We start from the raw sequence: 13,285 nt of genomic DNA, 5'->3' as shown, positions 1-13,285 counted from the left end.
AAGTGTCATTGATGCGACAGCCCCAGATACCTGCAGGTCTGGTAGTAACTGGGTTTCCATAACCAAGGCCCCAAACCAAGGGCCTGAATCAGCCTTCTGCAAGCCAAGCCAAGCACTGCAGGTCACTGCATTCAACTAAACTCCTCTTGTTATACTGCTTTGTGTCAAGCCTCAACACACAGTAGAGTCTGAGCATCTCAGTACTAGGCAGCAGGACTTACCCCACAGAACAATCTTGGTAGTCTTTGGTGAGTACACAGAATAAAACCGCTACTTAAATTTAGTGCATCAGCCCAATGTGGTAGTAACAAGCTTTTAAGCTTGTCTTTAGTAGCTGGTGCAATTGACTGTCATGCTGCTCTGGTATCCAGCACTGAATACAGAGCTGCCTACAAGGGCACAGAACTGCAGTGATACAAGCAGCAAATCATAGAATCTTTTAGGTTGGAAAAGACCTTCAAGATCATTGAGTACAACCTTCAACCTAGCACTGCCAAGTCTATCACTAAACCGTGTCACTTTTAAATACCTCCAGGGATGGTGACTCCACCACTTCCCTGGGCAGCCTGTTCCAGTGCTTCACAACCCTTTTGGTGAAGAAATTTTTCCTAATGTCCAATCTAAACCTCCCCTGGTGCAACCTGGAGCCATTTCCTCTTGTCCTATCGCTTGTTACTTGGGAGAAGAGGCCAAAACCCACCTGTCTATAAGCTCCTTTGAGGTAGTTGTAGAGAGTATCTGGCCATGTATTTCCATGCAGGGGCAAGTCTACAGAAGGCAGTGTTGCTAAGGTGCATGAAAAACTCAGTGGTTCTGTGTATGCAGCTAATTTGCATGTTTATGGGATACTGAATTATTGAACAGCACTCCTTCATATAGCTTTGTGTCATTCTCCAGTGCTGAGGGACAGTTTGATTTTAGCCTCTGGAAAATTCCAAGGCTTTTTTTCTGTACTAAGGGGTTAAACATGAGCCACAATATTGAGAAGCCACTAAGAAATCTGATTAAAAACAGATCTAACACTCAGTCATAACAAAAAACCTTTTACTGAGTCCAATTGTGAGACTTATTCAAAAAGTAAAAATAATTTATTCTTACTGAGGAAGAGACCTAAATTCCATTTATATCTCAGTCCCAGTAATTATGAAAAGGGTTGCCAATTCCACTAACGCAAGCCTTAGCCTTTTTATAGTGTTCATACATATTAGCCCAAAATAGGAGAGAAGAAAAAAGGTGTTTACTCGGCTAGCAGAGCATTCAGGCAGAGTGATAGTTCTGAATCTCTTTAGGAGGACCACGTACTCATTGGTATTAGGCTGACAAACTGTAATTATTATACGAAGAACTGGGGAGATTTGGAGAATGCTCATCAGTGTAATTAAAAGTAAGCTTTTGCCAGCTATTTCCATTTAATGTAGTTATAAATCTATTATTTGAAAAAAGAAAAAAGGGCCTTTGTATAGTACAAAACATGAGAGGTATGAAAAGATGTTTCAAAGCTACAGAAGATCGCTATCAGCATGTATTTGCAGACATGTAATTATTCCATTACGTATGTAACCTTTAAAAGAAATTATGATATTGAAGATAGTTTGAAGTGAGGGATGCTGTTTTGGAAAAGGTCACATGTTGTCTTGGAAAAGTATTTTTATTTATATTAATATACCATCTTTCCATTAAGAAATTAATCAATACAACTTCTGTTTATGGTAATTATTCAATTGAAATGATTTCAGGAACTTATACAAACTCCCCCTCACACATGCTTCAGATTTACATAGCAGTTTCCTACTTGTGGTACCTGATGTATAGTTTTGGCTACAACTTATTAAACCTCTGCTCACTCCCAGTGAGTGTTGCATGTGTCACTAGAGGATCCCTTCCACATGATTAGCTCTGCACATACATTTAGAATATCAGATTGCTCTTTTATACAGTAGCTGTTCTTCCTGAGTACCACTATTCACCCTGCTAGCAAGTCAGAGCAAATGACGTTGTGAGTTGTCTATCACAATAGGTCATCAACTGTTTCCACCATTGACAGAGGATCTAAAGAAGCCTGGTGGTGCACATTGGTCCAACATACAGTATTTCCTCCCATCATGGCCACTTTGCCTTCTTCCTCTTAGTGCTTACAAAGCACCAATCCAATTAGCAGACAGCCATGCTCTACATGGCTGATGTTCCTCTGGAAGAGCGAAATCAAATTTAAATAGAGTAAATTGACTCCCCATTGACATGCGATTCAAAAATATTTCAAGAGAAGCAGACCCCCCAACCCCTCTAGCAGCTGATGACAAACTCTCTTCACCCAGGAAGTTTCTTCCTGGAAATTGCTTAGCAAGTACAATTGTTTCCGTCGTCCCTGTTCCTACTGTGCCTTAGGAAAGAAATTAATAGCAATAAGAGAAGCTTCTGAGTGAATCACTTCCACTGGGCAAATATGAGTGCATGCGAAGCATCCCACATAAACCCAAAGAGTATTTCCTCAACTAGTAGTTCTATAGGAGATGCCAACATAGCTACATCAGAGATACAAGTACCCCTCTACAGAGGGTTTTCAGCAATTCTAGCTTCTCCCAAGCTATCCATGTGTCCCAAATCTGAATGTTTTGTTCCATCCATGTTGAATACTATTTCTAAATCTGTTCAAGCTACTGTCTTTTATTAAGGCACTGCATGTGTATGCAATACATTATGTTTACTGCTTTAAGGATCAGACTTTCTTTGTACAGTAGATGCTTGATCTTAAGTTTCCTTCTGTGGACAATTGCTGTCACCTAGACTGACTCTGGTTGTAAGGAAGTTAGTCCACAGAAAACTGAGAGTGAGTGTATCATCCTTAGTTCATCTTAACTAAGTTGTTTCATCCCTCAGTAGCTGAAGCACAAAGAGCCACAAAAATGCACAAGAAGTAACGCACCACCTAGCGTGAGAAGTGCTGGAAGTGGGTCCAACAGGTGGCCCTAGACTTTGCTTCTGGCTGTCATAAGGACATTATCTGTCAGACTGGACTCAGAAGCCAATATGGACTCGCCCCCTCCAGTTGATTCCTGAGGCATGTTCCATTCCTTTTTCTGCTCTTGCCCATTTCTAGCACATAGGGGAAATCTGGCAGTTAGGGCAGCCACTCCCTGTAGGCTTAAAAAATGGATTATATTTACTTCTAGTGTTTCTGGGTAACAAAATGGACTTGTGAGCAGCAATTTTCACTGAGTATGGTGAATCCACAGGTGACATCTTTCCAATCTTCCCCACTCTTCCCTGTGATGTGTGGAGCCTAGATCCTCAGGTAAGGAAATTTCTGTCAAGTAGCCTGTCACCAGCAAGAGAAAAGAGAGTGCCTAGGTCTATGGCAGAGGAGCAGACCCCACCGAGCCAGATCATGTGAGACCACAGCTCATTTTCACCATCTCCCAGACACATTGCTGACTCTGACCCTAAGCCCATGAATGCCAGCTCACACTATCTCTTCATGCTCAGACCCTCATTAGTACACAACTGCACACATTTGTCCACTGGTCATGTTCTTTGCACTGAGTTGGTGCAAAACACCTCAAATTCTTTCCGAAATCCATGCACTCATCCGACGGTCATCCCCCTACTTTTCCCCAATAATTTCTTCAAGGTAAGAGTGAGGATGCACAGGAGAAATGCCTGCCACATATGCAGACTAAAGTAAGCTGAGAAACCAACTGTTCAGGAAGATATGGCATTAATATCTTCATCCCTATAAGCAGATGGTGATAAATGAATGGCATATTTGACATATCTGTTATAGCCACCCAACTAGTTAACCAAAAAAAGATCAGATCACAGCAGCATTGGCTCAGATCTTCTTCCTCCAACACAGGAAATTCCATTTCCTCAGCACGGTGCCTTGTGCTTATCCTTCCAAGCTGTGCTGTTCTGAAGAGCCCACAATAGCTCAAAGACACACATTTGCGTCAGCGTGTCACATTGAATTTTCACTTTCCAAACAGTGGTGTATGCATATGGTATTTTATACTACCGAGGTGAATTTGTTTTATAAGGCCTCTAAAATCAACATATTTTAGTGAGAAACTAGAAATACTCTGTCAATGGGAATCTCGTCTTCATCCCATCCTCTAGCACTAGAAAAACAAATTTATAGTAATGCTATACAAAGGATGTATGACTTAAAATGAGTTTGTACCAAGAAACAATGTGATGATTAAGCAGGTGCTTAGAAGGTTTTAGAGGATGAGCTCTGGTCTTTTGATCATCAAATTTATGGAGAAACATCATGGAAGAAAACATTCTCTCCAACACTCGTGAGGTGTTCAAGGCAGGCCAAGTTCCAGACTACAAAGTATATTTGATTTTTGGTGGGCAGACAGAGAGCTCCTGGTAAATTCTCCCTTCATCACCCCTCCCAGCATGACTTTGAGGGGTGGAGGAGGGAAGAAGAAAGAACAGCTTTGAGAATTCTAAAGAAAGAGCTGTGGCATGATAGGCACTCAAGAACTGAAAGAAGAGCTACCATGCATCTTGGCAGGGCTGGGCATGCATGTGTATGTTATACATTCATCCATCGTGCTGACACTGCCAGGGGGTTTCTTCAGCAATTTGTTTTTTTAGGCGGTAGTTATGTGCTGGCATCTAGACATCATCTACAGACATCTTCATTTTTTGCTTACAATTAATTAGGTATCTAAGCCTGTGAAGGGTTACGGGTGGAGATAGACAGTCCCTGGTCTGAAATAAGAAAATCATAGATCTGGACGTTGTAACAGGCACTCTGCACATAGATACATTGTGAATCTCCACCCCTGTAGGCAACAGACCAGGGAGTCAATGACAAGTATGTGGAACAGATATAAAGTGGTTCTGCATAGGCCATAGTGGCATATGCAAGCCCTTTACAAATATGGCACTGACCTTCCAGATAGTTAAAGGACTAAGGATAGTCACTTCCTCTTGAGAGGATGTTTCTGATGAGGGAGTCCAGGCAGTGATGACTTGGAGAGCAAAGTAAATCTATAGCCATAAAACCGACAGATGTGGAGTATAGGAAAAGGCAGAGACTGAGAAGTTAGGCAAGGGGAAATAAAACCAAATTATCCTAACAGTGTTGGTAAGAGATTGCTGGGTCAACACACACAAATTCCAAATCATCTTCCTATCATCTTTTGCTCAATCTTTCCCCCTGCTTCATTTGCTGTAGTTTCTTCCTCAGCAATCTACCGTGCAAATCTGACTCCAGACTGCTTCAGTCTCATTCTCCTCTTTGGGGATTAATACTGGGACATTGTTTGACTGAATACCAAAACCTTTGACAATTCAGAGAAGGTTACCAAATCAGACCATTCCTAATATGCATCTCAGGGACACTCAGGTTGGGATTGTTGTAGTTACTGGGAAAAATGACAGTTTCAGTCTTGTTGCACTCCTACACTTCAGTATCTTGCCTACTAAGCCTCTTGCCCTTTAACACAGGATTTCTCAGACAGATTTGTGAATCTGGTTTGTGTAGCTGTTTTTCAGAGATAGCCAACATTAGATATTCAAGAGGGAAGAGCAAGAAGTGTCGCAGTAGATAGCCATGGGACACCCATAAAAGCCTTCTTCTAATGCCGAAATGTTTAAGTCCTACACGTTGACTTTGGGAAGGATCTGCATTAAGTATTCTCACAGGATATTCTTTAGAATGTCTGATTCCTCTCTGAATCTTGTAAAATTCTTGCCATCAACAGTATCCCATAGCAATGAGGAGGCCGTCAGACTTACAAGGAGTTAAAGAACTTATTTAAATTCCAGAAATTACCCTGAATTTATTTTTAATTATATATGGTTTTGCTATATCATAAACTCTGCCCATACTCAGCTCCCTCTAAAAAGCCAGTCTAATGACCTATAATCGAGATGAGTAATTAAGACAGCTAGAAAGTTTTAGTGAGGGTATTTTGAGGTGAAGAGTAAAGAACAGGGGGAGAAATAGCTAGTTGCTGGAAGGTACTTTTTTGGAAACACTGCCTCTTTCAGATCTCACTTCAACACTCAGTTCCAGGTTGACTGGAGTCAGAAATAGATCTAGCACAGGAGGGAGATGATAGAAGGAGTAAGGCCTGCAGCTAACTTTAGCTAGGTTGTGTCACAGCTTCATTAGTAGGTAGAGGTAGCATTGAGCTATACATTTTAGGGGAGTCAGAAGACCGTGCAACTGGCCTTTCATAAACTTAGTGTTGCTAAATAGTTCCTGTTTGTGGTTCTCCAGTCCTCATCTTAGGAAAGATAACAGCCAGTAAAACTACATCCAAGATTAATTCAGTTCACCTTCTAGGCCATGATTTTCTGTGACTCCATCTGTTCTCTTGGCAGCTATCCAAGAAAAAGCAAGATAGAGACAAGTAGCAAAAGACTCCGGAAAAGCTGAGATATCCAGCACTACAATGACTTTTGGTCAAAGTGTCTAGCATTTCTTCAAAAGGTGGAGTTTTAAAGAGAAACCAGAAAGGCTATGTGAGCTGGACTGGTTGTTTACTGGTAGAACATTGTTTGAGGGATCACCATTTGCCTTTCAGCATTGTCAGATTTCTAAGAACTGATGTGCACTTGCACCAAGGACAAGGCTACTGAAAATGCAGACCAGGGCCCAAGTACCAGGCTACAGATGTTAAGCAAGTACTGGCAGTTGGAGAACCCAGTGATCTTCATTGTTCTTGCAGCATGGGCCATGCCAGCTATCCTACACAGCTGACCAGGACAGCAGTCACGGTGGGACGCAGAGGTGACACAGCTTGTTAGAGAGAAGCACGCTCTGTGTACTCGTAGTGAGAACAATTTTCATTCTGCCTTCTTTTGGCATTTCTTGTAGTCTAAAATCATTCATGCAGAAAAACACAGAGCTGCTCTTTATCTATGGGAACAGGCCACACTGGATATTTGTTTAATTAAAGCTGACTGCTGCAGACCAGGGAGTACCACTCTTTTCCATATGCTGTCTGGGTTGGGGGTTTGCTTTTGTGCTTTTGGGGCAGCAGAAGAATAAAAAGGGGTTAGACTTGTTAAACATAATATAGCTCTCAGCAGACAGGCATCTCCATTTCAGGACAGCTATCATCAGTGCTAAACTACTGGTCACTGATGCTTAGGATGGGCAACAACACTGAATAAAGCCCCAGGCACTTGTCCAAAGTGAAGATACAACATTAAGGCAGTTTTAGGAAAGGTTGCACTCCTTTGGCCCTGTGATATGCAATCTAGGTAGCTACAGAGATTTTCAGTTTTTGGAGCTCAACTCTTGTACCCTCTACAACACCAGTTTTTAAGAGAAAAGAGGCTTGGCTTTTGGGGGTCCATAGCTGTAAAGACCAAGGCAGCATGAGTCAAACCCCTTTGCAGCACAGACCAACTTACTAAGAAGCCAGAAAGGTAGAGCTAACTCCTGAGCTGACTAGACAGCTTGTGCTAGCCAGGAGGTTTGACACAGGCCTCTCTAAAGTTCATCACAGAACAGGAATTGCTGTGGCCGGACAGTTCATCCACAGATACCCCCATTGAGGCTGCAGGCAGCTGGCTGGAGGATACCTCTTGTCAGGAGCAATGTTAAAGACAACTGAATAAGATTCAGTCAGTTGTTTTCTCTCAGAGGAGAGGGGGCTAATGTTTCAATTGACAGCATGAGCTACTACTGGGCCAAGCATAGCTTTCTCTGCATTTAAGATAGGTCTGGACTGTCAAATCCTTGCCTCCGGAGTATGTGTCCCAACTAGGCGGTGCAAGACACTGACATGCTCAGGCTGTTCCCAGTCCTCCTTTTGCATCTGTGCTTGCCCTTGTCCTCTGCTGCTCCTCCATGCACAACTCACATACTGCTAGCAACATTTACCTCAACAGGCCCTTCAGCGTGCATCCTCCTCTTTGTTAGCCTCTTCCTCTTCTGTACCACCCAACTCCTCTTCACTTACCCAGAACATCTTTTCTTCTTGCTGGCTTTTCCCTTCCAAGCTTTCATCAGGGTGCAGCTCGAGAGATAATAATTTGTTTGGTTTTAATACAATAATTTTGAAGCAGAATAGTTCAACAGTATCCTGACAGATGGGAGAAATCACCTCTCTTCACGATCACCTGCCTGATCTGCCCACAACAGTGTTTGTTTAGCTGCACTCTCTGCAATGTCTTGCAAGTCTGAGGAAGGCAAGGTAGAGGATATAGAGGGAGAGACAGAAAGGCAAAAAAACAAGCCCTGGACCTACCCTTTTAATTGATAGACCATTGCCACCTACCTGAAGTAAAGAAAAAAAATGTTTTAAATTACAGATCAGCACCCCAAAGTAATGAGTCTGAATTCTGAATGTCTGGATTGAAGACATGTTGCCTTCCTCCCTGTTTTTCAAAGGCGAAACAGGCCTTATGCATTCTAGTGTTTAACTCCTCAGAGGCTGCATGTTTAGGTTTTATGTAGCCCTTCTGATTTAAGTAAGATTTGTTTTAAAATGAAATAAAAAGAAAGCACAGAAAGAAAAAAAAAACACCATCAAAAGTCTTACACTGACTTCAGATAGATAGTAAATATCTTGACTCACTTTAAAGCTGTAAAGGTTGACAGCACCACAGGGGAATGAAATTCAGGTAGCCACCAGCCATTACAACCCTGCCAGCCCTCTTGAATCGCAGCAGTAAAAACAACATTTTACCTGAAGACTTCACATGGTTAAGAAGACAGCTGCCTTCCTAGAGCACTTACTTTAGGCTTAGAAGTGATAGTAAGGCCCTAGGACACTTGCCTTTTGCACCCAGATGAGACCTGCTTTGTCGAGATAGTAACTAATATAGCCTTCTCAGGGTCGGAATAGGTCCACTTCTTCCATAGCAAGTTAACCCTTTCCCAGATCCTATCTGGGCTATGCATGCTATGCTGCAAAGGCAAGGACATAGATTTGCAAACCATCAAGATGTGCAGGATCGAGAGATGGAAAGAAAGGGAAAATGAACAGGGATACTCTCCAAGCTGGAACCCAATCCCTGTGGTGTATGTTTGGGTAGCACAAAAGAGAAGCAAGCTGTAAACGAAGAATGTAAATAGACCCATGTCAAACTGCTCTTGGGCATTTGGGGAACTCTGATTTAGTATGAATAATAAGATATCCTTCTTGCCCCCAGTCAGGGCGAGAGCTTTCTGCACGCTCTTGGAATACCCATTCACACCTCATATATTTACCTCTATCAGGCAGCTTCTGCTCCTCACCACCTCCCTGGTGGCTTCTCCATGGGAGCCATGGCCCCCTGAGGGGGACTCAAGGGTCCTAAATGGCCTGGAGGCAGATTTCTGCCTGAGGGCATGATCAACATCTGGTAGCAGTATGTAAGGTGCACAACTACTCCAGAGATCTTGGGATCTCAGAGGTTCAAGAGGATTCTGGTTTGGGCAGAAAATACCCAAAGTTAGTGTTAAACACACATGAGAAATCATGAGAAACAGAGTCAACATCTGACTGTGCAGCTGCAGTTCTCAGAGCATACTGATTCTCTGAAGAGTATCTGTGAGATGTTATTTCTTAAAATGTCCACATGAGACTGAGCCTAAGGTCCTGTAACTTCATACCACTCTTCCTTTGCCTGTCCCCCCTTTACTTTTCTCTGTGTTGCTATCCTGATAATTAACTAGCAAGGCATTTCATCTATATACAGGCTTCTATTTCTCATTTTTCTGTCTGTCTTTGTTATTCCTCTTTTTCCCTGTTTTCCCTCCCTGTTGTTTGCTTTCTCCCTGTATAATTAGGAATCAGAGTGGTGCATCTGCTGTTCAAATAAGAGCAGAGAACAGTGTAGTTAATTTAGGGAAGTATTGAGATTAGAAATGGCTGAAATTTGGGACAATGGGGTGTCTATTTTTTGTAAAATTCCATTTGGAAGCTGGTGAAGGGTCTGGAGAACAGGTCTTATGAGGAATGGCTGAGGGAACTGGGGTAGTTTAGCCTGGAGAAAAGGAGGCTCAGGGAAGACCTTATTACTCTTTATAACTACCTCAAAGAGGTCATAGCGAGGGAGGTGTTGACCTCTTCTCCCAAGTAACAAGTGATAGAATGAGAGAAAATGGCCTCAAGTTGCACCAGGGGAGGTTTAGATTGGACATTAGGAAAAATTTCTTCACCAAAAGTGTTACCGTATACCGTGGCTGTCCAGGGAAGTGATTGAGTCACCATCCCTGGAGGTATTTAAAAGATGTGTAGATGTGGTGCTTAGGGACACACTTAGTGGTGGACTTGGCAGTGTTAGGTTCATGGTTGGACTCAATGATTTTAAAGATCTTTTCCAACCTGAGTGATTCTATGGTTTCAAAACCTGTTGTTAATTTTATCTGGAAGTAGGCCTTTTTTTCCTAGTGGTTCCTGAAGAGATGAAATTCAGTAGGAAATGCCAATATATAACACTTCTGAAATCAAGCACGCTCCTCAGAATGAATGCCGGCTGTTGCTGAATCAGCTGAGAGCCTTTTGCATTTCCACACTGCAGCTGACTATGTCTGTGACTCCAGGGCTGCTCTGCAGAGCTGGCTGCCTTGGCGCAGGTGCTCCACACCCCTTGGCCTAGCCAGCTCCAAGCATTGCTGCTTTGGGAGTTGGCCAGAACAAAGAGCTGGGTGGAAAACCTGATGGCCTCTCTCTGAGGGGCTACTCGTATGGCATGGCTGCACTAGAGATGTGGGATATGGAGGCATGGCCCTCCAGCAGCCTGCCACGAAATCCAGGTGAAGCCCTGTGATTTGAAGAATCTTTGTCAAACCCAAGATGTTTTCACTAGGTAGTTTAAATTTGATGAAGCATGGTTTTAATGAAAAAACAAAATTTTATCAGAAAATTCCTGACAGATTCTAGCTGGAAGTAGATTGACAAGATGTAGGAGCTGAAGTATTTGTGTGAGCCTGCTTGAACATAGACTCAACTGTGATCCCACCACTTGCTTCAGTAAAAAGACAACGTAATTTATGGACACACCAGTCAGTCAGGTACTTGCCGCTGTGAGAAGTTTAAATTAGAAACAACAGAGTGAGAACCTGCAACAACCAGGCTGGCAGGAGAAGTGATGTGAGCTGGGTAGTTACAGACATGGAAGATCAGGAGATGAATTTGATATGTCACACAAACTTGTCCTCTCTTTTCCAGCAGGTTGCATGTCACAGGCAGGGACCAAGGGCATGGGCAGAGGTCAGCGAGGTAAAGCTAATGCTTTCATCTTCACCCTGCTGTGTTGTTCCTGCCAATCCTGTTGTTTCTAAGGCAAGATTCCTTTTGAGAATGCCTTGGAAGCCAAGGGGAAGAACTAAGCAGTTTGTAATATTAAGCTAGCTGGGAGGCCGGAAGTAGTTGTCTGGGAAGAGTGTCCTAATTGTCTGTAATTCAGCTGTCTTTGTGGCCATGTCTGTCAGATTTTGAGAAAGACAAAGGTGATAAGCTTCACATTTCAGAGTGATGGAAAGTGTGGCAGGGCATTTGGAAGAATCTGAGACCCCATGACAAGCCAGCAGACTTAGCTTTATTACTTATGTCTGGGTTAGAAGCTGCAAAAACATTTTTAAAAGGAAATGACCCCATTTGAGCCCCGGGTCTCTGCAGTAGCACTGAGAACAGAGCTCTAATTGTTGTTCCACTGACTTAGAGACAGGGTGATTTTATGCCATCTGAGGGTTCAGCCTACTTTATCTCCTCTGCTTTTCTTCTTGTATTTTCATTTTCTTTTCCATTCCCTAGTACTTTCCCCCCATGACACTGCGTCTCTTTTATTGACTCCATTTATGAAGATTGGTGTGTTCAAAATTGGCTGTTGATTTGTGCTGTCTATGACACCTCAAGGGCGTCCCTGGAGGTATCTTAAAAGGATCTCATTTTCAGAGGTGCTGAGCAGCTCTTACTGGGTTCCAGTGCTGTGATGAGTGCCCTACACCCCTGAATGCCAGGTTCCTTACAAAATGTTTCCAGGCAAGGGACCCAAGAACAAGTCAGTCAAGATTAGTAAGCAATTTTTGAAGTTTGGTCTAGGATTTCTTCCTTTGGATGAATTCTTTTGCCTTTCTTATCTAATAAACACATTTTTAGACTTTTGTTTTTCTGTTTGGCTCAGGTTTGTTACTTCTTTTTTTTTTTTCTTTTCTTTGCTATGATCTCTTCCTTTTGTCATGATCTCAGCCCCTGTACTTGTGTTTGTCCTGTTAGTTTTCTGCTACTATTTCTGGTAATGTCCAGTGCTGATGTGCTGAGGCCATTTCTGTACTCTAGAGAGGTTTCAGGAGAAATGTCTGCAGGATTAATTTAGCCACTGTCAACAGAAAATCAACTTATTTGCATTACAACATATAGGAAACATATCTAAGGAAATGTTTCTGTCCCAAAAGAAATAACAGTTAGAGACAGGGAAAACTGCTTTTCATGAGATGTATGGATCGTGAGACAGATACTGATAGAAGGAAGACTTTTTATTGGTGTGCTTTTGCCCCATTCTTTACATCTTGACATCAGCAGCAGGACAGTTAAGGTAGGGGAATAGAATTGTCAGCCCCCTTCTCTCCTGCTCCCCACCACCTCGGAGTGCAAAATGTTCGTGTAGTAATTAGATTTCTCTTTTAGCATCACTGGGAGTCACTGTCCCCTTGGAACAGTCCTGGTAAAGGCATTCTGTTTTGAGTTTTCTTCTGAGTGAGCTGTACACTGACCTGCTATGGTTTGTTTTTCTTACAGGAATGAAACTGTTTTACACCAGTTCTGTTGCCCAGCAGCTGATGCAGAGCAGAAGCCTTCATCTCCAGACTCCTCACCGAGGTGGGAAATTGCTGCCAGCAAGACCTTTTCATTTCCATCCTCTCCTTATCATCCATCGCTAATCTTTGCCCCAAACAAAACTCACATATTATACACGCCCATCCTCCTCCATCCTCCCTGATGTCCCATGTCTCCAGTACTGCTTTCCCTCTCTTTTCCCTCCCAAAGACTACTGTTCATACTGTTGTATAATTGCTCACAAGCCCTTTCTCGCCTCTACTCACACACAGCCATGCACCTCCAAAAACATGCTTTCAGCCTCTCTTCAAACATTTACTTCCATTGACCCATGTTCACGCTTGTACCTTTTCTTGCCCTTCTGCATCACTTTGACACTGACATACATGTGCTTCACTGTCCTGCTTCAAATTAGTTATCCCACATCATAAGGTGCCTGGACACACAACAGTATAGACCCATAACCTTTAAGACATGGCAAAAGTCACCAAACAAACTCAGGGTTCTGTCTCACACCATGAGACAGGGTGGAGGTGCAGCTTTACATG

The 13,285-nt window shown here is 42.7% G+C and overlaps 1 protein-coding gene across 1 annotated transcript in view; it reads left to right on the top strand.

Moving 5' to 3' along the window:
* Positions 1 to 13,285, top strand: part of IQSEC3 (IQ motif and Sec7 domain ArfGEF 3) — a 100,492-nt gene that overhangs the window by 33,948 nt on the left and 53,259 nt on the right. Inside the window, exon 2 of the mRNA XM_086467372.1 lies at positions 12,699 to 12,779. Within this exon, the coding sequence (XP_086323498.1) occupies positions 12,699 to 12,779 (81 nt within the window). The remainder of the gene's footprint in view (positions 1 to 12,698; positions 12,780 to 13,285) is intronic.

This window comes from Leptosomus discolor, chromosome 1, assembly GCF_034619465.1.
Source record: "Leptosomus discolor isolate bLepDis1 chromosome 1, bLepDis1.hap2, whole genome shotgun sequence".
NCBI classification, from domain to species: domain Eukaryota; kingdom Metazoa; phylum Chordata; class Aves; order Leptosomiformes; family Leptosomidae; genus Leptosomus; species Leptosomus discolor.
This window is presented reverse-complemented; position numbering and strand designations above follow the sequence as displayed.